This window comes from Galeopterus variegatus, unplaced genomic scaffold (assembly GCF_000696425.1).
Source record: "Galeopterus variegatus unplaced genomic scaffold, G_variegatus-3.0.2 Scaffold1094, whole genome shotgun sequence".
NCBI lineage: Eukaryota > Metazoa > Chordata > Mammalia > Dermoptera > Cynocephalidae > Galeopterus > Galeopterus variegatus.
The window spans coordinates 75602-99796 of NW_007727205.1; the positions used below are offsets into that span (position 1 = coordinate 75602).

The 24195-nt window shown below is 42.0% G+C and overlaps 1 protein-coding gene across 4 annotated transcripts in view; it reads left to right on the plus strand.

Annotated features, from left to right (window-relative positions):
- The window catches only part of SMC1A (structural maintenance of chromosomes 1A), a 52102-nt gene that overhangs the window by 25935 nt on the left and 1972 nt on the right, over positions 1-24195 (plus strand). Inside the window, exons 20-25 of one of the 4 annotated variants that reach the window (XM_008574725.1) lie at positions 5787-5943; positions 6418-6572; positions 6695-6846; positions 7977-8046; positions 8330-8440; positions 8865-11379. In XM_008574725.1, the coding sequence (XP_008572947.1) occupies positions 5787-5943; positions 6418-6572; positions 6695-6846; positions 7977-8046; positions 8330-8440; positions 8865-8948 (729 nt within the window). In that variant the 3' untranslated portion in view covers positions 8949-11379. Of the gene's footprint in view, positions 1-5786; positions 5944-6417; positions 6573-6694; positions 6847-7860; positions 7939-7976; positions 8047-8329; positions 8441-8864; positions 11380-23629; positions 23727-24195 lie in introns of those variants that run through there. The other 3 variants (XM_008574726.1, XM_008574728.1, XM_008574727.1) reach the window with 3 other exon arrangements.

The window sequence follows — 24195 nt, forward strand, 5'->3', positions numbered from 1 at the left end:
CGGAAAAAAAACAAAAAAAAAAAAAAAAAAAAGAAATTTGCTTTAAAATAATGGAGTATAGAAAGGAGTTGAGAGGTATAGATGACAGAATATTGGGCATAAGTTGATACTTTTTGGAACTGGGTAATAGGTACATGGGGTTTTGTTATATTATTCTGAGTTTTTGTGTATGTTTGGTGATTTATATAATACAAAATTAAAAAAAGAAAAACAACCATGATCACTAGGTTCAGGTGTTGTTAGCCTGATCCACTTTTACAAAGTTTTCCATTAGCCTTACAGCTGTTGAAGGTCATTGTCTAGACTCGTTAAAGGTTACACAATGGTAATTTTCTAACTTTTTCGTTCGTCCTCCATTTGTTAGTTGGAATTCTAGAAAGAACTTTCCCACATCCACTATTTAGTTCCCTTGAGAAACAGTTAGTACAGGAAAGGTAGGATAAATACTAAGTCATTTTTCTTTGTTTACCAGCTTTCAGAATAATGAATTGGTTGCCCTTATAACCTTCAAAGATGACCAGTGAGATTTTTAGTTTGTATTCATTATAAACTTAAGTGTTTATTCGATATGTTTTAGATGTATTCGATATGTTTTAGTCTGTTGGAGTCATTTTTTTTTTCTTGATGTTCAAATTGTCCCATCCTTGGCCAGTGGGAGCTAGTTCAAGTTTATTTTGTTATTGTTGCTATTTTTAGATTTTCAGTAAGGAAAATTTCATGTGCAAAAGTAAAATAGTACAGTGCTCCCTCATGTAGACATCACCAGTTTCGACAACTATCAACTCATGGCCAAACTTGTTTTACCCACACCCACTCCATTCTCCCTCTCTTCTCCCAGGTTATTTTAAAATAAATTCTGGACATCATATCATTTCATTTGCAAATATTGCAAGAAGTATCACTAAAAGAGAGAAGAATTTAAAAGAAAAAATAGAGCCTTATAGAGCATAGGCAGAGTAAAAAAAAGAAAAAAAAATTAGAACAATTATCATACCTAAAGTAATAATTCCTTAAAACAATGATTAGGGGCCAGCCCGGTGGCGCACTCAGTAGAGTGTGGCACTTAGGAGTGCGGCGGCGCTCCTGCCGAGGGTTCGGATCCCATATAGAGACCAGTCCGCTCACTGGTTGAGCGAGGTGCGGGCGCGACACTGAGGGTTGCGATCCCGTTGCCAGTCGCACAACGGGTGTGACACTGAGGGTTGCGATCCCCTTACCGGTCACGAAAAAAAAGACAAAAAGGAAAAAAAAAAAAAACGATGATTAGTCTTACATGTCCTGCTTCTCATTTCTCATTCTCTCTCTTGCTCTCTACCCCCCTCCCTCCCCCCCTCACACACACACACACACACACACACTCTCTCTCTCTCAGATTCATACACATGCTCTCTTGTGTGTGTGCTCTCTCTCATAGTTTGCTTGCTTGAATTGGGAGCCAAATAAGATGATATACAGGTAGGTAGATAGATAGGATTGGTGAAGCGATTAGTTAATATGTCTCCTGTCTCATTTAATCTATAGGATTCCATCTGTTTTTTTTTTTTTTTTTTTTTTGGCAATATTTTTTGGTTGTTGAAGAAATTGACTCGTTTTTCCCAAAGGGTTTTCCACATTCTGTACTTTGCTGATTGTATCCTATCATATTTAAAATGTCCCCCCAAAACAAAATAGTTCTGCTATCCTCTGTATTTCCTATAAGTGGGTAGTTTGATATAGATCATTGCTGTTCAATAGAGATAAAATGTGACCCACATGTATAATTTTAAATTTTCTAATAGCTACATTAAAAAAAGTAAAAAGGTGAAATTAATTTTAATATTATATTATGTTTAACCCAGTATATCCGAAACAGTATCATTTCAGTGCGTGAACAATATAAAAATTATTGATGAGATATTTGATCTTTTTTTGTACTAAGTCTTCAAAATCCAGTATGTATTTTACACTTACAGTACATCTCAGTTTGGATGCTAAAATTTCCTCAGAAATACTTGATCTGTATTTAGATTTCCTAAAATTTATAATTGAAACAGGAGACCTACATACCCAAGTTGTTCCAAAATAAAAGTTTTCCAGTAACTGGATTGAGTATAAGGTTTTCAATTTAAATGAACTAAAATTCCATAAAATTAGGACTTACAGTTAGTTCCTCAGTTGCACTAGCCACATTTCATGTGTTCAGTAGCCACATGTGGCTAGTGGCAACCATATTGGACGGCACAGATTGATAGGCTTGATTAGATTCAAGTTTTGGTGTTGGCTTGTGGTCACGACTCTTTCACAGGTGGTGGTGGTACTTCCATCAGGAGGTACATAATGTCCGGTTGTGGCTCTTTTTGTGTGGTTTGCAGCCATGATGATCATTGCCTAGATCTGTTAATTCATTAGGGGTTGCAAAATTGTGATCTTATTTCATCATTTGTTTATTAGTTGGAATACTATTGAGAGATACTTCTCTCATCATTTATTTGGTTACTGTGTGGTACAGTTTATATAAGAAAGGCAGGATATTTCCCTTTATTGGGTTTTTAAAATACTTGGTTCCTTGGCATTCTCAAGATATGTCCAGAGTTATTTTCATATCATTATGAATTTATGAATTTAAATACATTTGGTGTGTTTCAGTCTGTTGTGGTTATTATTCTTCTTGATGGAATTCATTGAAGTTGTCTTCTAAATCATTTTGACACAACCCTTGTCTTTGAAATCTTCCTCACTTTGTGATATGTCCAGGCTCATCTTCTACATTTCCCACCCCAGGCCTGGAATCAGCCATTTTTCCAGGAAGCTATGACTTCTCTTAGTAGGAGATGCTATTATTTAGCAACTACCATATGAACACTGGAATGCTCATGATTGCTGAGTTGGTCATTGTTTCTATAACTTTTCAGTAGATTGGGCTACTAAATACATTTTTATTTTGAAGGGAAAATATATCTTGAGTTCATATGGATACTTCTGATTAAATTGTAATACTTTCACAGTTTATCATTGATTAGATCATGTTTGAGTCTCCAGTTATTCTTGCTTAATATCTTAATTCCTAGCAACACTAACATAATAGTATATTTGCTTTATCCTACTCTGTATATAATAGTTTGAAAATCATAATAAGATATTATTAGTAACAATTTGATTATTGGATGCAGTTTTAAATAGTTTAAGATTTCCTTGAGGTTCTTTTTGTCATTAAGCAACTTAAAGGCTCTTTGGGCATGTGTATAGTCGTGTGCCTATTTTTCAAAGTGTTTAACCAGCTTAATATATAGTTAGGTTTCTTTGTTTTATTTTGTTTTCAACTTTTAGGGATTGTTCTTTTTAGCGTTTTGATTTTTTTTTTCCAACTGTAATTTTGAAATGTTTTGAACCTACAGAAAAGTTGAAAGAATAGAACAAAACACCTATACTCCTTTCACCTTAGATTCACCAATGAATATTTTACCACATTTGCTTTCTCTCTCATCTCTCTTCCCTCCCTCCTTCTCACCCCACCACATGAACACTTTTTTTTGTTTTTACTGAACCTTTTGAAGGAAGTGCAGCCTTCTTGATTCTTCAACACTAAATACTTCATGCTAAAAATAAGAGATTCTCCTGTATAACCAGAATTTCATATTACACCTGAGAAAATGAGTAATTATTTTATAATATTTAGTATCCAATCCATATTTGAATTTCTCTTGGTGTTCCAAAAATGTCTTATAGGTTTTTTTCCTTTTGGAACTAGAATCTGATCAAGATTTATGAATTGCTTTTGGTTGTTATGTCTCTTCAGTTTCTTTTAATAGGGAATAGTCCCTTCACCTTTTTTTCATGGCATTTATCTTTCAAAGAATCTGTGAATTGTCTTAGAAAATGTCCCACATTATGGATATGTTGGTTTCTTTATAGTATTGTTTAACCTGTTATTCCAACCCTTGTATCTCTTACAAGTTGGAAATTTGGTCTAGCCTGGAGGCCCGATGGATTCAGGTTAAGTATTGTTTGGCAAGAACACTTTCTTGGTGACGCTGTGTACTTTCTGTTGCATCCTGCCCAGAGGTACATCATGTCAGAATGTATCCACTGCAATCTTCAGGGTGATGTTTTGGCATCTTGTGAATATCTTGTTCCCCAACAATTTTTTACCCAGTGGTTTTCACATTTTGATTTAATTTTGTTTTATAATTATATAACATCTTCATGTGGTTCTAAAGTATAAAACAAGGCACATGGAGAGAACTCTAACTTCCATTCTTGTCCCCTTTACCTCTCTTTCTCAATAGGCAACCCTTTTAATTAGCTTTTGGATTATCCTTTTTTTGTTGTGTGTTTAAAATACAAATATATCCGTATGCAAATATAGTCATATTCCCTCCACCTTTTCTTAGATAAAAGATAGCATACTATTGTGTGCCTTTCCTATTTTGCTTAAAAACCTATCCTGGAGACCTCTCCACAGCAGCGTATAAAGATCTTCAGAAGGGCTTTCTAAAAAATACATGTTGACTATCCCTTATCCAAAATACTTGGAACCAGAAGTGTTTCGGATTTCAGGTTTCTTCCGATTTTGGAATATTTGCAGAATACATACCAGTTGAGCATCCCTAATCCCCAAATCTGAAATCCGAAACGCTCCAATGAACCTTTCCTTTGAGGGTCATGTTGGTGTTCAAAAAGTTTAAGATTTTGGAGGATTTCGGATTTCAGATTTTTGGATTAGGGATGCTCAACCTGTATGTTCATGTCCTCCCCTCTCTCAGGATAAAGTCTAAAAACCTTATAAGGCCCTTCATAATCTGGCTTCTGCTTATCTATACATCCTCTTCTCTTTCTGTGCCTTCTCCCAACACACTTGTATTTGTGCATGTACACACACACACATACAATTGCTGCTACTGCCATATTGGATTGTGGGGGGGGCTTTTGAAGTTTATTGAATTGCTTTTGAATTGCTTTCTATTCAATGAATTAACCATGAGCAAACCCCCCTGGCTTTTGCTTATGATATTCCCAACTGCATGGAAGACTGTTACTTCTCTCTGTCCTCACTCATTTATCCTGTAGGCCTTAGTTTAAACATGTTCTCGGGAGCCTTCCCTAGCCCCAGAGTCTGAGTTAGGTGCCTTTCTTGTGTGCTGATTCAACACTGTCTGCTTATTGTTGTTTTCACATTCATCCTCAGTATTCTGATTGTTTACTTATACGTGTTCCTCTGTTAGACCCTTGAGCTCTGTGAGCACAGGAACCATGGCTCACAGGACATGATGGCCCTAGTGCCTGGCACTTGGTAGGCATTCAGTAAATATTTATCGACTAAAAGTGGCAGAAAGGCACAAGCCCAGACATGCGTTGCAATATCCATAAGACCTAAAACCAAACTCAGGTGGAGTTTGCTCAGATGTAGTGATCTAAGCAGAAAACGTGAGTTGCCTTATTCATTGTGAAGCTGTAGATGGAGTCCAGAGCAGCCTGTGTAGGAGCCTGTAGGTCACCTTGGGATGGTGCTAGCTCATGGCCTGGGCTGAGAGCCAGAGAGGGGCACTACCAGCTGCTCCTCCTGAGACAAAGAGTTTGACAGGGCCTAGGAGAAGGGCTAGAAATGAAAAGGTGGTGTTAGCCTGTAATATCCAGGGATGGTGGGAATGGTTACTGTGGGCAGGATCTGGTGGAAGGAGCTGAGCTGGGGAAGAAGAACCTGCCTTCTTCATGAGAACAGGCACCCAGGCTCCAATCGGTCAATCATCTCTGTCTGGGCCTGGATGTAGGGGCCAGGCCCTTGATGTTGCTGGGCCTGGGGCTTACAGGATGCCCAGGCTGAGGAGGAAATCAAGCAGGAGATGAACACACTGCAGCAGAAACTGAATGAGCAACAGAGTGTACTTCAGCGTATTGCTGCTCCCAACATGAAGGCCATGGAAAAGCTGGAAAGTGTCCGAGACAAGTTCCAAGAGACCTCAGATGGTAAGATCTACCCTTCTGTTTGGGCCTAAGATGAGGGCCGGAAGCTGGAGGTATGCCAATGGCTTGCTATACATCACAGCAGCTCCTGTTTTTACATACTTTTTTACTTAAAACTCCCAGGAGCCCTAAACAGTGGGGGTTATCATACCTGCTTTAGAGTGGAAAACTGCTGAGGTTTTGAGAGGGTAAATGACCTGCCCAAGGTCACACAGCTGGTTGCTGGTAGAGCCTAGAGAGGAATCCATTTTTATGTGGGTCCAGGCCCATGTTCCTCTACCCTGTATCCAGTGGCTTGCCCACTGAATGCAGGTACCTTATGGGACCCTCTTCTTGGGAACCTGTTCAGGCATTCCTCTCCTTCTGTGGGATGTCCCTCCTCTGGATTGTCTTTTGTAGGTCATTCTTGCCAGGGTGTGATCCTCAGCCCTGGCAGAGCCAGGGCACTGTGGGGTCACCTGTCTTTCCTTCTGGCAGAGTTTGAGGCAGCCCGAAAGCGAGCAAAGAAGGCTAAGCAAGCATTTGAACAGATCAAGAAGGAGCGCTTTGACCGTTTCAATGCTTGTTTTGAATCTGTGGCTACCAACATTGATGAGATCTATAAGGCCCTATCCCGCAACAGCAGTGCCCAGGTAGGCTGGAGCCCCTTACCCAACTGGCTCCTACTATTGTCAGTTGCCCTTCCCTCTAGGCTTCCCGTCCCCAACTCCATCCAGGCTCAGATCCAGATCCTAACCCATCTGCCTTCCCTTAGGCATTCCTGGGGCCTGAGAATCCTGAGGAGCCCTACTTGGATGGCATCAACTACAACTGTGTGGCTCCTGGCAAACGCTTCCGGCCTATGGACAACTTGTCAGGCGGGGAGAAGACAGTGGCAGCTCTGGCCCTGCTCTTTGCCATACACAGGTAAGACTGTCCCCCAGGGCAGTTGGTGGAGAGACTGAACTGAGGCCATCAGAGGCTCTGGGGCCCAGGGATATGCAGAGATCTATGGAGGTGAAGATATTCTGGTGGAATCTGGATTTCATCCCTATTTCCCTGCCTACCGCAGCATATCTGGCCTTGGTTTTTCTCGACCTGTGTTCCCCATCTACCCTCATCCACTTGGCATGTCCTCACTGGCTCCTGCATGTATTTAGTCCCACCTCCAAGCTTTTGCTCATGTGGTTGCTGGCTAATAAGCTCTTTCCATGCAAATCTAGCTTGACTGTTTCCATCCCTTCACACCTCCTCCTTCTCCTACCCTTCCTCTAGGAAGCCCTCTTTGGCCACAGTGTCATACCCTGACCTCCCCTTCCTGAATACCAGTAGTACTTAAGGTCTAATCCCCACAGCTTAGTGCTTGATTGTGCAGCATCATTCCATAAGCATTTCTTGAGTGCTGCTCTGTACCAGACCCTGTAGAGGGATTGGGGACACAAATGAGTCAGACATAGTCTCTGGCTTGGAGAAGCTCATAGTCAGGTAGAAGTTAGCACACTTTCTGTTTATGGTGTCTAAGTGTTGTAACCAGGTGAGCGTGGGTGCTGTGGATACACAGAGGAGGGACACAACCCAGTGCAGGGAAGGGTTTGGGTGGGCCAGGCAAGGCTTTTAAGGGCAGGAGACACTTGAGTAGGAAATATAAAGTACAGGTAGAAGTTTGCCAGGGAGACCAGCAGGCATTCTAGGCCAAGGGTGCAGCATGTGCAGAGACAAGGAGGCATGGCAAAGCATGGTGAGTGTTGGGATGGGGTGGACCTGTAAGTAGCTTGGTCATTATGGCCAGAGCCTATTTCTCCAGCCAGCCTTGAAACTCTTGAGAGGACCATGCTTGTGGTTCTGCAGGATCCTGGAGCAAAAGGCTGGGTGCAGAGGAGAGTTTGGTTGGCGTATTGGCTTTTAGGGGCTCAGGCAACACTAAGACCTGGGTTTTTTTAGTTTCTGAAGAAGTGGAGAGTGAAGCTGGCCTTCTGATTGGCCTTGGGGCTCTCCCACCCCACCTTGCCGCCCCCTCAACCCCCTCAGTATCAGCTTACCTACTGGTTCCCTCCCAGCTACAAGCCAGCCCCCTTCTTCGTCCTGGATGAGATCGATGCTGCCTTGGATAACACCAACATTGGCAAGGTGGGTGCAAGGAAAGTGGGCACCGGGAGGGAGGCCCCCAGGTTGGGGCTGGGTTTCAGGGAGCAACTCCTGAGTGTGCCCTAGCCATTCCTGCTGCCTGTTCTCTGCCTGGGAGGCTGGGCCCAGGGTCATCCACGCTGTGGTAGTCAGTAGCTTCCTCTCATCCTCTCTTTCCCCCACCCTCCACACCTACCCACCCCCTCTGCCTACTGGTTCTGACTGGAAAACGCAGGGGATTGTTAGGGCTTGAGCCCTGCTAAGTGCCCGGCGGCCCCTCCCACAGGTGGCAAATTACATCAAGGAGCAGTCGACTTGCAACTTCCAGGCCATCGTCATCTCTCTCAAGGAGGAGTTCTACACCAAGGCTGAGAGCCTCATTGGAGTCTATCCTGAGGTAGGGCGGGCCTGGCTCAGGAGCCAGCCACACTCCCTGCCTGACTCCCTAGGGCAGGAAGGGAAGGCTGCAGTGGAGGAGAGCGGGGGGAAGCATAGAGAATCAGGTCCTGAATGGCCATCTGGGCTTTTTGGAGCCCTGCCGTGGAAGCTTAGCCAGCCCAGCCGGCAGGGCCATTGCATTTGGGGACAGGTGGAAAGGCCAGGCAGAGGAAGCCAGACAGTGGAGAAAGGAGGAGAGTGCAGAGGTAGTCAGGGAGAGAAGGCACATGGGACTGAGCACATCCTCGCAACCCCAGAGAGGATCATTGCCTGGGCTTTGGGCAGGTAATGTAGGGAGGAGGATTTGAGGTCCCAGTCCTGGGGTGCTAGACCCCTCTTCTCTCCTTACAATTTTGTTTTTCTTTTTCTCTCTCCTCCTTCAGCAAGGGGACTGTGTGATCAGCAAAGTCCTGACCTTCGACCTCACCAAGTACCCAGATGCCAACCCTAACCCAAATGAGCAGTAGCAGTAGTTCTGCCCTCCCGCCCTATCTGGATCCCTAAGCTGCCCTTTTCCCAATCTCTGGATATTTGGCTCCCAGCCTTCCTCTGTCTCCTGGCCCTTTTTGGTATAGTCATGGGATTTAAGCACTGCTGTCAAGCACGAAGAGGAACAGAGGTGATTAGGTCTGGAGCAAAAATTCCTGAGCTACAGGGAGCATCCTGGCCTCTGGAAGGAGGTGCTGAGCTGAGCTGAACTGAACAGGGCCATCTGTCCATCTCTCCTCCCCAATCTCGCCCTTATCACCCATAATCATGGGTCCCTTAGGTCCTTTGCCCACTGTGTGTGTGGGTATGTGTGTGTGGGGGTATGTGTTTCCACAGGCGTGCATGTGGGTGTGATTGTAATATAATACAAGATATTGGAGACCTGTTTTAGGAGGAGCCTAGGCCGATTCCAAGAGAGCTTAGGATGACAGCACCCTAGAGGGGCAAAGGTACTTGGGACCTCATAGGAGTTTTAAGCAGTCACCTGAAACTGCCGTCATTCACTCATGTATTCATCAAACACATACTGAACATCCTCTGTTTGTCAGCCTGTGTGCTTGGAATAGAGTTGAATCAGACATGATCTTTATCCTCCTGGCTTAGGAGAGTCAGTGGGTTCATGAATTGCTGTGGTTAGCTGGACATCATTTGTACAGTCAGCCCTCCATACCTGTAGGTTCTGTGTCCACAGACTTAACCAGCTGCCATTGAAAATATTCAGGAAAAAAACAAAAGTAATGCAACAGAAAGGAATACAAATTTAAAGACAATACAGTACAACAACTATTTACATAGGATTTACATTGTATCTAGGGATGATTTAAAGTACAGAGGAAGATGTGCATAGGTCATATGCAAATGCTGCACCATTTTATATAAGGGACTTGAGCATCTGCAGATTTTGGTATCTGTGTGGGTCCTGGAACCAATCCCCTTGCGGATGCTGATGGATGACTGTACTTTGAATTTGAAAAGAGGAGGATTACCTCCAGGCTTCTTGAGAAGGTCACATTTGAGCTGGACCTTGACAAATTGGTAGGATTTGGTCAGGCACTAGGAACAGAGCATGGGCTCTGGGGACAGTTATAGATTCTGATCCCACTTTTGATCATTACTAGTTGTTTGGCCTTGGGCAAGTCATTTGACCTATCTGTGCCTCAGTTTCCTCATCTATAAAATGGGGCTAACAATATTACCTACCTCATAGGATTTAATGATGTCAAGCTTCTCACTGGAGGCCTTATTCCTGCTTGGATCCCACTAGCTGCCAACCTCTCAGAATACAAGCCTTCTCATACCTGGACCCCTGAGGGCTTCTGATCCCGGCTGTTGGGACAGAAGGAGCCTCCAAATCTGGGAGGTGCCGAATGCCCTGGTTACTGGGAAAGTTCCAGGGCAATGATGAGGTTTACCTGGTAAGGAGGGCCTGAGGAAGCCTATACTTTCAACCGGGTATGATAACAGGGTGCTTGGACCGCAATCTGGGTTCTGAGGAAATAGGGGAGAGGTAGCCTGGGCCACTTCCCAGCCTAATGTGTGAGGTTCCTTTTGGGAATTAACATTAGCTGTAAGGACTGCGCAGAGGTATCAAAGCCTGTTGTGGTGAGTTCAGCTTTTACTCACATATGCCACCAGACTTTTGTCTTAATCTGTATGTTGCTTTTTGGTTTTTTGAAGTTAAGTCAGTTCTAATTACCCAAGTAATGCATGAATCCGTTTTTTTAAGGAATTAGATTGTTACAGATACAGGTATCCTCATTCAACCGCCAACCACTCCCCCTCCTGATGATTCTTACCTGCTGTTAAATTTGTTGTATTTTCATCTAGACTTTAATACTTTTACATAAATATATGAATTCATTGGAAATATTGTGTTTAATGCAAATGGTATATTCTGCAGTTTGCTTTCTTTGCTTAACAGTGTTTTTGAGATCCGTGCATGTTGTTAAATATGTATCAGTCCATCCTCTGTGATTGCTGTATAGATTGCCATCATATGACTACCACATTTTATTTGCCCATTTCTCTTGTGATGCACATTGACTGTTTTCAGTTTTTGCTGTTGCAAAATATTACACAGGAGCATCCCTGTACCTGTGTGCAAGTGTGTGCATGTATGTGTGAAAATTTACCTAGGGTTGATTCCTAGAAGTGGAATTAGAGTCATAGGATATTTATATACTTGTTTTAATAGATACTTCCAAATTGCCCTCCTGTACTATTTACTCAGTATTTTTCTTGAGGCGATCTGAGGTCTAACATTGTTATCTATATCAGTTTCATCCTAAGTAGTGATATCCATGCAATCACAAGTTTATGCGCTAATCATGTATTTTTCTAATACATATTAAAAGGTGTTAACTATCAAAACAAAATAAATTTGTGTTCAACCAAAGAAGTCACATACCACCAGTGGTACATGTGCCATTATTTGGCGAATGCTGACATATGGAAGAGCTCAATTTGGGGGTCAGACCTGGTTCAAATCCTAGCTGTAGAAACTTGGGCAAGTTCCTTCAACTCTGAGCCTCAGTTTCCTCATCTATAAAAGCAGATAACACCTACCTTGCAGCAGTGAAGAGAAGATTAAATGAAATACATCATTTGGCTGGCATCTAGATCACCACAGCCCTTTAAAGGTAGCAATTGCTATTCTCCTCACTTTACATATGAGGAAACTGAGGCCCAGAAAGGTTAAGTAACCCACCTGCCAGATAACGTCCTGGGTTTGAGCCTGGGTCCTCTGATTCATTCTAGTGCTTTCTGCACTATAAGGGTGGTTATCAACCTGGACTGCACATCAGAATCATTTGTGAAGCCTTTTTCTTTTTCAAAAACCAAAGCAATAGGTAAAACAGGTAAAAAATAGAATAGTGGTACAGAAGGGCTCATAATGAAAAGCAGCAGTTCTCTGCTGCACCCCCACATCCAAAGGATGTGGAGCTCTTTAAAAATAAATTGCTCTGGTCCCGCCTCTGGAAATCTGATTCAGTAGGCATGAACAATAACCTGGATAACTAACCCCTACCTCACAGGATGGAAAGGATTACATGAGGTGCCTTGGGCTAAGGCCCTGGCACACAGGAATACAAGTGCTACAAAGGAGTATCAAGGACTTAAGACCTGAGGATCAAGGAGGTGAGATGACTTGTCCAAGATTCCAGTGGTGTAGTGGCATAGTCTAGACTTCCACTCAGATCTCCTAGTGCTTGCCTACTGCTCTTTCCTGTTGTGCCCTACTGCCTCCTGTCATTGCAAGGCAACTAGTGTCAGTGAAGGCTATGCTCAGAGGAGGGGGGACACTGGTGTGTTTCCAAGAGCAAGCTTTATCGGAGAATCCTTAGGGCTTAGAGGGACTAGGTTGACTCCCTTATATTCTAGACCCAGTAGCTTTGGTCTTGGAAGTTGAAGCTACTCCACAACAGAATCTACTTTTAACTGGGCACTTCACGCTGGAAATCACAGTGTTGCACACCAGGAACACAAAGATGAATAAAATCTTTATCCTGCAGTTGAAGAGTTCATTGTCTAGTGGGGGGGGGGGGCAATTTGTAAAACAGCTGTTAACCATACAATGTGATCAGTGCTGTGACAGAAGAACAGGAGGGGCATCTAACTTAGAGATTCAGGGAGGGCATCCTCTGGTCTAGAGGATGACTCCTGAACTGAGTCTTGAGAGACTGGTAGGAATGAGCCAGTTGAGGAAATAGAAGGAGTTCCCAGGTAGTGGAAACTATATGCAAAAAGACCTGCAGGCAAGATATAGCAAAGCAGTTTGTGAAGATTCCTGGGGAGGTGGAAGAGCAGCAAGAAAAGCTAGAGAGGTAGTTAAGTGCCTTGCTACAGAGTTCAGATTTATCTTGTGGGACAGTGTGGCTCCCAAAGTGAACCAGAAACATTGTGCGTGCTGGGCCCCAACCTCTAAAGACTCAGTTTCACTAAGTCTGGGGTGGGACCTTGGAATCTTGAGTGCTTATAAAGGTCACTACGTGACTAGAGTGAGCCAGGTTTGGGAACCAAAGCTCGAAGGCAGTGGGAGCCATGAAATGGTTTTAAGCAAGGGGGACTCAGATGTGAATTTAACAAACCTGTTCCTGGCCAGCCAGCCAGTGTGGAAATGGATTAGTTTAGATGTTCAGGCTGTATGCGCCCATGCCTATAGTTTCCTTGTTCAACTTCTCACACTATTATTATATTTGTTTATTTTGTCTCTGAATAAGCTGTAAGCACGAGGGTGGGCCTGGGGATATCTTGCTTACCAGTATATCCCCTGCAAAAAGCACAGTGCCTGACACAAAACAGGCACCCCAAAAAGTTTTTGAATGAATGCATGAGCGAATGCATTTGAGAGAGAATGGAGATGGAGATTCCTTAGGAAACTATTGAAAAGACAGGGAGGCCTGTTCTAGGGCAAGGGCAGTAGGAATGGATTGGAGGTGATAAGGTGTGAGCTGTTAAGGGAAGACGATGAACTGGACTTGGTGACTGATTATTGGATGTGGAGGGTGACTGAAGGGATAGAATGAGTACCATGAATAGCCAGGATTCCTACCCTATCCCAGTTGTCTCTTTCCTCATCCATCTCTGAATCAGAATCTCCTTCCAACTTCCTCAGTAGCTGGAATAATTCCCTCAAGTTAGTTAAACATTCTGTGTGCTGTGTGGTCTCCCACTCTTCCCCCCATTCCCCAGCCATTGATTCATCCAGTTCAGTAAATCTTGGCTAAGCACCTCCTATGTGCAGTGAGGCTCTTCCAAGCCAGGACTCCAACTCCTTCTTTCCTACTTCAAGAGATGTTTTGGGGGGGCTTTCCCAGGTAAGACTCACATCCCTTATACACTAACATAGTGAGATGCCCAGAATGTCAGACCTGTAAAGGAACTTGGACATTTTGCCCAACCCCCTCCTGAGGCCCTCAAAGGGGAATTAACTTCCCAAGATGCCACTGCTATGAAGTATTGGAGCCAGAGCTGGAACCTAAGTTCCCTTTCCACATTGCCTCTAGAGCTTTGATCTTGAGCTATCCCATTGCAGATCAGGACAGGCAGAGGTGGTCAGGGAGAAGGTGGGACTTAGGTTGAGCCTTGAAGGTCAGTGTACTGATAGGCCAAACAAGATGCTTGCCAATTACACTGCCCCTTTCTGGAAACCCTCGGCAAACTTGCCATGCCCGCAGTCCCTTCTGAGGGGTTTCTTTAGCATAAGTTGCCATGCTCTGTACCATGTGACCTCACAATCCTGACCACAGGTGGCTAGATTTGAATAGTATTTGACTCAAGGACAGCCAATCTCTAGGCTGGCCAGTGGCTGGTTAGGTGGATTGGTGTAAGAACTCCACCTCACGGGTGGCATGTATTGAATGGCAAATGCATGAGACAGATCTTCTTTTAGTGAGGGTGAATGTGAGGCATTCAAAAGAAGTCAACAGTTAATTAGAATCTAATGAGGCAGAAGTGGTGGATGAGAGGTGGCCAGAAACTAAACAAACAGCAAAAGCAAGAAAAAGCTGCAGAAGTCGTTAAGTCAGCAAAGGTCATGAGACATTTGTATCATGAGATCATGGGGCCACAAGGTAGCAGAAGCCATGAAGCGGCAAGGCAACAATGGGTCAAAAGGATGCAAAAGCCATGAAACAATGGGAGCCACAATGTAGCAAGAGCCACAAGAAACAAACCATGAGACAAAACCGTGACTGAGATCCATGAAGCAGCAGAAGGCTTGAATAGAGATCCATGAGGCCACAGAAGTGATACAGCAAGAGCCACAAGGTAGCTGGAGCTACGTGGCAGCAAAGCAACAGGAACGGAAGAGGCAGGAGTTAGAGGCAACAGAAGCTACAACACAAGCTGTGGATTAATAGGAATTGAAGCCCCAAGAGCTATGAAGCTGCAAGAACCAGGAAGCCTAGTTCTTCCTGGTGAAGAACTGTGAGGCAGCAAAAGCCATGGGCTAGCAATGAGGGGAGCAGAAAGAAATTAGTCAGCAGTAGGAGGAGTATAAATAAAGCTAGAAAGTTGAGTCACCATTTTGGGAAGCACCAGAGAAGGGAGCAACAGATGCCTGCAGCTGAGGGGGTGACAAGATAAGACAGGCTCTAGAGCTGCTTTAGATCAAGAACCATTTTCAAGTTTTTGTTCTGTGAGGCTGCCTGTGTAGCTGTTCTTGTCTTCCTTATTTCCCTGTGAATGATTTAATAAATCCCTATCACTGACCTGAGTGTGTTTTTGTTCCTTGAAATCTAGAAGAGATTAACCCTATGGTGTGCAGTTTAGATGGGTGGAGAGCAGGGCAGAAGGTCTTCCTGGTGGGTTTGAAGCAAGATACAGAGGTGGGAATTCACCCATTCTTTCTCTCATGCCCTCACTTCATTTACTTATTGGCTTATTTTTCTCATTCATTCATCCACTCATCATTCATTCATTCACTCACTTATTCATACCCTAACTCATAACTCATTCACTTATTCACTTATTCATGCATTAATATAAACATTCACTTGCTCATTTGTTCGTTCCTGTATTCACTCATGCATCATTTTCCCATCCATTCGTTCAGCAAGCATATGTTGAATTCCTGCTGTGGGTCAGGCCCTGTGCTAGGTTCTGGGGATAACATATACTTCCTGCCTTCCAGGAATTCACAGTTTAATTGGGGATTCAGAGAAGTAAGCGGATAAGTACACTAAGTGTGGCAGATGATATAATGGAAATGTAAATGAGGCAAAGTGAGCATATAGGAAGCATTGGATGGTTCTCCCTGGGGTGGGGCAAGTTGGAGGGAGTACTCAGGAAAGCCTTTATAGAGGAGGGGGCACTTGAATTGAGTCTTGAAAGAGGAGTTTGTGTTTATCACGTGGAAAGGTAGGAAAGAACATTTCAAGCAGAGGAGCTGCCTAAGCAAAGTTATATGAAGAGTGTGAAAGTGCAAGGGTTTTGTGGGGACTGGGCATTGTCTCATGCAGTGGAAGAAGTGACGGAACTCAGGCTACCAAGCTTAGCTTTGACCCTATGAGCAATGGGAAGCTACAGAAGGAGTTGAAACAGGAGAGTAACAGAGTCAGATTGGTATTTTAGGAAGATTACTCTGGTAGCTGGTGTGAAAGAAAGTTGGCATGAAACACTGACCTAAATAATGTACTTGAAGAAAGTACATGTAAGTGTCATAATTAGAGGCATGAACAAAGACATTTGGGTGCCCCCGAAGAGGGGAAGAGAAGTTCTACCAGGGGACAAGGAAGACATTTTTGGAGGAGGTGGAATTTAAGCTGAGCCTTAAATAATAGGGAGGGTTCCAACTGGTAGAGATAGGGAAGAAGGGCTTTCCGGGCCTAGAAGACATGAAAATAAGCAAGGAGGTAGGAGTAATATGCCATGTTTGGGCTAACAAATATTCCAGTTTGACTGGAGCAGAGGCTGCATTTCAAGGAGAGGCTGGAAGGGACACTGCAAGGTTTCTCAGAAAAATAATATATTCTGCTGCAGCAGGTCTGGAGGGACAAGGGAATTTAGGGAGGGTTGTGGGCAGGAGTGTCTTTTTTGTGCTTTTTAAAATTAATTTTTTTCTCAAGTGTTCATTTTAAAATAGAAGTAATGCAGGCACGTTATTTAGAAAAATCAGTAAACTCAAGGGCCGGCCCGGTGGCGCATGGATAGTGTGCCGCTTGGGAAGCGCGGCTGTGCTCCCGCCCGAGGGTTCGGATCCCACATACAGACCGGTTCCCGCTCACTGGCTGAGCGAGGCGTGGGAGCAGCACCGAGGGTTGCAATCCCGTTGCCGGTCCCCGGTCCGGTACGGGGGCAACACTGAGGGTTGCGATCCGTTGCCGGACACGGAAAAAGAAAAAAAAAAAAAAAAAAAAAAAAAAAGAAAAAAAGAAAAATCAGTAAACTCAAATCAGTACAGAAGGACTTATTATAAAAAGCAAGAGTACTGCCTTACACATCCCCCACCCCCACTCTCACTTTTAGCAACCACTTTTAGTTATTTCTTCTGATTCTTATCTGCATACCTAAATAATATGATATGTGAGCAATTTTTTTTTATCATCAATTTCAGACGTTACCCATTGATGTCCTGCTATGATGTCCTCCTGCTTCTAATATAATTTAGTTTCTCTATTGGTTAGCTTTCTGAATTTAAGTAACACTTTATTTTTTGTTTCATGAACTAGAGACAATATTTCTTGATCAGAACTTTGTTAGATGAGAGAATATCCTTTCCTTTAGCCCTCTTCCCCAGTGTTAACCTTCCAACCTCTGTCATCTGTTTTTTTATATTGTCAAAGCTGATGACATTGAATTCTGTTCTGTAATAATGATTGAGTTTTTTGGTATTTTGTCTATAGTCTGATTCTAAAAGTTGAAAAGGAATAAACACCTGTTAATATGACTATATAAATATTTTTCATGGCAAAGCCAAGCAATGTACTTTTATAATTTTTCCTTGTAGTAGCTTTTTCTTTTTCCTAAAGTTTCTAATCATTTTCTCTTTCACTATTTTACTTTGTCACATATTTCTTTTTTTCTTTTCAAAATCTTCATTACATTAGGAATCCCATAAAGTCTACTTTTTGCCCCCCAGGAGGCCTTCCTCCTAGATACCTTCAACCCCTTTCAAATATGGACTAGTTGCTTCCTAAGGCCTGGTGCATAGCTGTCATTTTGGAACTTCCCTTCACTGCTTTCCATGGTTATATCCACTATTTATTGATTCCTGGGGTTTTTGTTTGTTTGCTTGTTTTTCCTATTGTTTTGATGGAGCACATCCTCAAGTAACTTTCTTGGAAAGTTTATGTAGGAAGTAGACTTCCTGAGTGTTTGCGTGTCTGAAAATATCTTTATCCTATTCTCACACTTGGCTATAAAGTTTGGGATTCCACGTCATTTTCCCACAGAACTTTGAAGGTATTGCTCTACTTTCTTCTAGCATACAGTTTTGATGATAAGAAGTTTGATATCAGTCTGAGTCTCATGGGTTTATGGGTAACTTTCTCCATTGCTTTTTCTCCTCTCTTTCAAGGACCCCAATGACACAAATGTTAGATCTTTTGTAATAGTCCAGGGTCCTTGAGGCTCTGTTAGTTTTTTTCCTCCAGTCTGTTTTCTCTCTGTTTTCCAGATTGGGTAATTTCTATTGTTCTGTCTTAAAGTTAACTGATTCTTTCCTCTCACCTCTCCATTTTGTTGTTAGCCCATCCATTGAGGTTTTTATTTTGGTTTTTGTATTTTTCAGTTCTAAAATTTCCATTTGGCTCTTCTTTATATCTTCTATTTCTTTGCTGGCAGGTTTTACTTTTTCATTTGTTTTAAGCATGTTCCAAATTGTTTGTTGAGGCATTTTTATGATGGCTCCTTAAAAACTCTTGTCAGATAATCTTAACATTTCTGTCGTCTTAGTGTTAGTGTCTATTGAGTGTGTTTTCTCATTCAAGTTGAGATTTTCCCGGTTCTCAGTATAATGAGTGATTTTCTATTGAAACCTGGGCATTTTTGGTATTGTTTTATAAGATGCTGGATCTTATTTAAATATTCTGTTTTAGCTTGCCTCCTCAAACACCACTCTGGCAGTGGAAGAGGGTATAATGCCTTATTACTGCCAAGTGGGTGTGGAAGTCCAGGTTCCCACTTGGTGTCCTTTGATATTGTGGGGGTGGGGGTAAGTGTTTCCTTGTTACTGACAGGTATGGGTAGGAGTCCTAGTTGCCAAAACTTCTCTGACACCACCCCAGTGGGAAGGGAGAGGGCAACTCATTGCAGCCAGTGATGGTGGAATTCTAGGCTCCCCCGTCTTGGCCTTTGCTGTTGGGGTGGGAGCAGGGCCACAGTTTTCTTCTATGATGTTTGGTTGTGGTAGAGTGGTTGTTATCTAATTGCTGGTTCCTTCAGCCCTAAGTCTGGGATAGATGGGGTAAAAAACAAACTCAGGGAATTCACCACCATGTCACTCCTCTGCTACCAAATTCCCTACCCAGTTTGCTGCCTTCTGTCCATTTTCAGTCTTCTTATGTATATATATAATGTCTAAGAATTTCAGCTCTACTTAGTGGGAAGAATAGGGAAAAGTACTTCTACTCCATCCACCACTACCCCCTTATTATTTTTAAAGAATGTTATTCTTGGTGTTTTAAAATTTCATAATTATATGTTTAGGTTTGGAATCTTTTGTCATTCGTTGTGCTGGCCATTTGTTACATCCCTTTATTTTGAAGTCCTTTAATTCTGGAGAATTCTCTTATATTATGAGGGTACTTCAAAAAGTTTGTGGAAAAATAAAAAGATAATATGATCTTTCCATGAACTTTTTGAAGTACGCTTGTATTTCTTTGATCTATTCCTCTTCTCCATTTTCTTTGTTCTTTCTTTCTAGAAATCCTTGAAGTTGGATGTCAGACCTCCTGAGTTTATCTTTTGTAATTTTTTTATTCATTCTCTCGTACTTTCCATCTCGTTCTTCCCCCTGCTTTTCCTCCCTTCCTCCACTTCCTTCCCTTCCTAGCTTTCTCCCTCTCTTCCTTTTGTTTTTGTTTATTTTCTGGGAGAAAATTTCACTTGATCTTCCAATCCTATTGCACTTCTTTTCATTTGAAAATCACATTTTAAATTTCTAAATATGCATTAGTGTTGTCTTCTCCTTTCTTATAGCATCCTGTTCTTGTTTTACAGATGCACTATCATCTTTAATCTCTCTGAGAATAATAGAGGTATTTTTATATTTCCTTCTATTCTTTGAAATATCTATTTCATTTGGGATTTTTTTTTCCTTTGCTTATTTTGGTCTCTTTCTTTCAAGTTTCAGTCTTTTCTCAAATGCCTGGTGATCAATGGTTGTTTGCTGATATTTAAGAATGTAGCAATAAAAATCTGATTGGAAGTTCTGTGTATGGGGACAGGGCTAGGCAACTGGTGGCTTTCCTTTGGGATGACTGGAGGAGAACTAAGTACTATGATGCAGATTCCCTGAATGCCAGAATGCCAAGATCTTTTCTCTGAGGTTGTTCAGATTCCTTAGAGAAGAACTCTGATTTTTGTCTAATAGGTAGACACCTGGCTGCTGTGAGTTGTGCACAAGGGTGTGGGTTGATGGTTTGATATACAGCCTTCCAATTAAACTCCCTGTTTTCAGCCCCACATCTCACTCCCACCTTTTATCATACCTGGCATTGTCAAGATCCAAGACACTCCAGGCTTCTGCACAGAAAGATCAACTCCCCCTCTGAGGCATCACCTCCATGCATACTCTAGGCTATGGCTTACTCCACCATGTTTCATCAGTCACCATTCCTCCATTTACTTTGTATCTTCCAGAAATTTGTTGAAATCTCTCTTTTGCTGAGGACCTGCTCCTATTCTCTTCATCATTGTGTTTTTACACTTTTTAAAAATTCTTTTATGATCATTTTAGCAGGGTCTCAGGAGGGAGTGGAGATAAACATGTGATAAGTCTGTCATCTTGACCGGGAAATCTACTAGTCTACTTTTAACTGTTTTTCATTTTTTTTGGTAATTATCTTCATATCTCTAATATACAGATTTTTCTATTTATCAACTTCTTTATCAATTTTAGTCATTATCTATTGACTTTCTGCCATTTATACTATCCAACTGCTCTCCTCCCATGCCCCCAATATAGTGGTGTCAATAATTAGATATCCTCTATTTCCTTACCTTTGTACCTTTTAACTGATAGACTTATACGTTCTCTTTCTATCTCTTAACTTTTGTCATCTGTACTTTTACTTTTATATTAACAAGGTTAACAATATTTACATTCTGTTCTGTAACCATAACTAAGTCATCCATGCTTTGTTGATAGGTCATTCTAAAAGTTTAAAGTTAATAAAGTGTCTACGCTATTATGATTGTGTAAATATGAGTATTGCTCCATAAAGATCCAATTAGTGTGGGGCTGGCCCAGAGGCGCACTGCTACAGTGCACCGCTTGGGAAGTGCGGTGGCGCTCCCGCCGAGGATTCGGATCCCACATACAGACCGGCCGCCCGCTGGCTGAGCAAGGTGCGGGAGCAACGCCGAGGGTTGCGATCCCGTTGCCGGTCCTGGTCCGGTACGGGTGCGACACTGAGGGTTGCGATCCGTTGCCGGTCACGAAAAAAGACAAAAAAAAAAAGATCCAATTAGTGTACTAGGATTACATTTTTTTAAAAAAAAAAAAAAAAAAAGAAAAGATGACCAGTAAGGGGATCTTAACCCTTGACTTGGTGTTGTCAGCACTACTCTCTCCCAAGTGAGCCACGGGCCAGCCCTACATTTCTTTTCTTACAGTTTTTTCCCCTGAAGTTTCTAATTGCCTTTCTTATTTTTTCCTTGCATTGTCTGACTTTATCACCTTCTTTAGTTATTACAAATTTTCAAGGAAAGTATAAAATCATTTGAATCCCCTTTTTTCCCAGATACCTTCCACCTGGAGCCCTCCGTCTTCCTGCTCCAATTTGGACTGATTGCTCTGTAGGCATGTGATAAAGCTGTCATCCTGGGACTTTCCTTCATTACTCTTCTGGGTTGGACCCAATCTTTCCTGGACCCCATATCTTCCTCTTTCTTAGTCTGCTCCCTCGTAGTGGACATTGTGGTTGTTCTCCAACATCCATTCCAATCTTCCCCCATTGTTTAACAACTGTGCAACTTGAGTGGGATTGACCCTGCCACAAGCTCTAGGTATAGGCCTCTACTGATATAAACCAATCTGAGTAATTTCATCCCCCTCACCACAGTGATGATTGGTTCAGGGATGATCCAATCACAATGAAGCTTAGGACTTTCGTTCAGCTTTCAAGGGAAGAGGTGGCCTATCTTCCATTGGATATGAACAAAGAAGCATGTAGCCTGGATGCTGCTGTTGGCCATCTTGTGAACATGTGGAAGGCCTACCTGAGGATGGAGCTGATAAATGGAGGAGGCAGAGCCAAGAGAATGACAGAGAAACGGAACTATATTCTGATCATACCATGCCCGAAGTCTCCCTGTCTATGGAATCCTCAGTTAAGTTGAGTCAATAAATTGTATTTACTGTTTAAACCAGTTTGATTTGGGTTTTCTATTGCTTTCACCTTAAAGCATTCTAATTATGCTAATTATCATCATCATTATTAATTCTAATTATTCATAATTATTCTAATTTAAGGCTTTTGGTTATCTCCCTTTGGAAATGGGATGAGTGCATGTTTGGTTATATGAGGTATATTTGCACTATATTAAGTGGAAGCATATTTTTATAGCAGAAGTATGGGAGGAAGGGTATATATGGATGTTGGAAAACCAAAGGAGTGAACTCTAGTGCTCCTTAGCATCTAAATCCCCAGCTGTTTGGGGGGGATTCTCCCCTAGTGGGAGTCTTGGCGGCAAGCAATGCCCCACTTCCTACTATGGAAACTGAAGGTGGTCAGATATTTCCCTTCCCTGCCCACCAGGCAAAAAGGGCTGAATACTCTGTTGATGGCTTTGAATCCAGAGTCAGCAACACAAAGAAGCCAGAGATGTACAAAATTAACAGAAGGATGATAGATTAGGACAGTATATTTGTAATGTGCAAAACTGACAAAAGATTAATAAATAGGAAAAGAAGATAGTAAATCCAGTAGGAAAATGGGCATAGGATATGAAGAGTAATTTACAGAAGGAGAAACTTGAATATATTGAGATTTTTCAATTCTACTGATAATTAGAGAAATAAAAATTAATACAACAGTGAGAAATTACAACAAGAATGGTAACATATAGAAAGTCAGATATTATCAAGTGCTGATGAGGATGTGAGGAAAAGGACAACCATGGGTGGGAGTATAAACTGGGACAGGTATTCCAGAGAGCAGTTGGGCAGTACCTCATGAAATTAAGTGTGTGTATACCCTACAACTCAGCAATCCCGCTTCTGGGTATATATTCTAGAGAAGCTCTCACACAGGTCCTAAGGAAACATAGTTAAAGTTGTTCATGGCAGCATCGTTTGTGGTAATGAGGAATTAGAAGCAACCCAGGTGTCCATCACCATGAGACTGGATAAACAAAATGTGGTATATTCATAGGACGGAACACTATAAAACAATTAAGAGTAATAAACTAGATTTATATATAGCCACATGGATAGGTCTTCAAAACCTAGTGTTGAGTGAAAAAAGTAAAAAACAGAATTAAATTTAGCATAAACCATTTACGTAAATGTAAAATAACACTATATATTTTCATGGATATGCATATATCTAAATAAACATATGGAAGATGGGTTAAAAGGATGTACATATTAATTACACTACAGAGGCTCGCTTAAGGGGGCAAGAGAATGGGAATGAGGATAGGGACTGTGGAAAAAATAATAAGATAAAGTAAAAGAGCAGCCTTCAATGGATTGATGATAATAATGTGCCATGAATTGAAGATTATGATTAACTCAACCTTGAAGTCCACAACAAATAACAAAATAACAAGACTAAGGATGGGTAGAGTTCATTTGAAGTGGCTTGTGATGGGTAGCAGTGGAGTAGAAGTACCGGTAGCCATAATTCTAACCATGCCATTCCTGCAGTGGGACCTTAACTGTGGTTCCTCCTGCCTAGCCTCCCTAGTTCCTGCCCCATTTTCTCAGCCCGATCTCCAGACTTTTGTGAGCTACCTGCTAATCTCACAATAAATCCCTTTTCTGCTTAAGTTAACTAGAGTTCATTTCTGTTACTTGCATCTGAGAATCCTGACTGATACATCATGCATTTTGTTGGAGAACATCCTCGAGTAACTTCTTAAGAAAGGTAAATTTTGGGGTCTTTGCATGCCTAAAAATGCAGTCATTATTTTACCTTCATATTTCAATAATGGTTTGGCTTTAGAGTTCTATGTTAGAAACATTTTTTCCTCTGATTTTTGAAGGTATTGCTTTCAGCATGTACTGTTACTGATTAGATTTGGATGCTAATATTATTCTCATTCCTTTGCTGACAATCTATTTTCCCTACCTGTGAAAGCATAACTTTTTTTTAATTCATACTTAGTGTTTTGAAATGTCACAGTGATGCTCCCAGAAGTGTGTTTTTCCATCATCATTTGGCTGGGCACCCGCTGGGTGGGCCCTTTGATTCTGAAGACTCATGTCCCTCTACTCTGAAAAAATCACTGTTTTATTTCTTTGCTAATTTTCTCTCCTTTATTTTCTCTGTTCTTTCTAGAACTCCCATTCATTGCATGGTAGATCCCCTGGATGGTTGTCTTTGTCTCCTTATT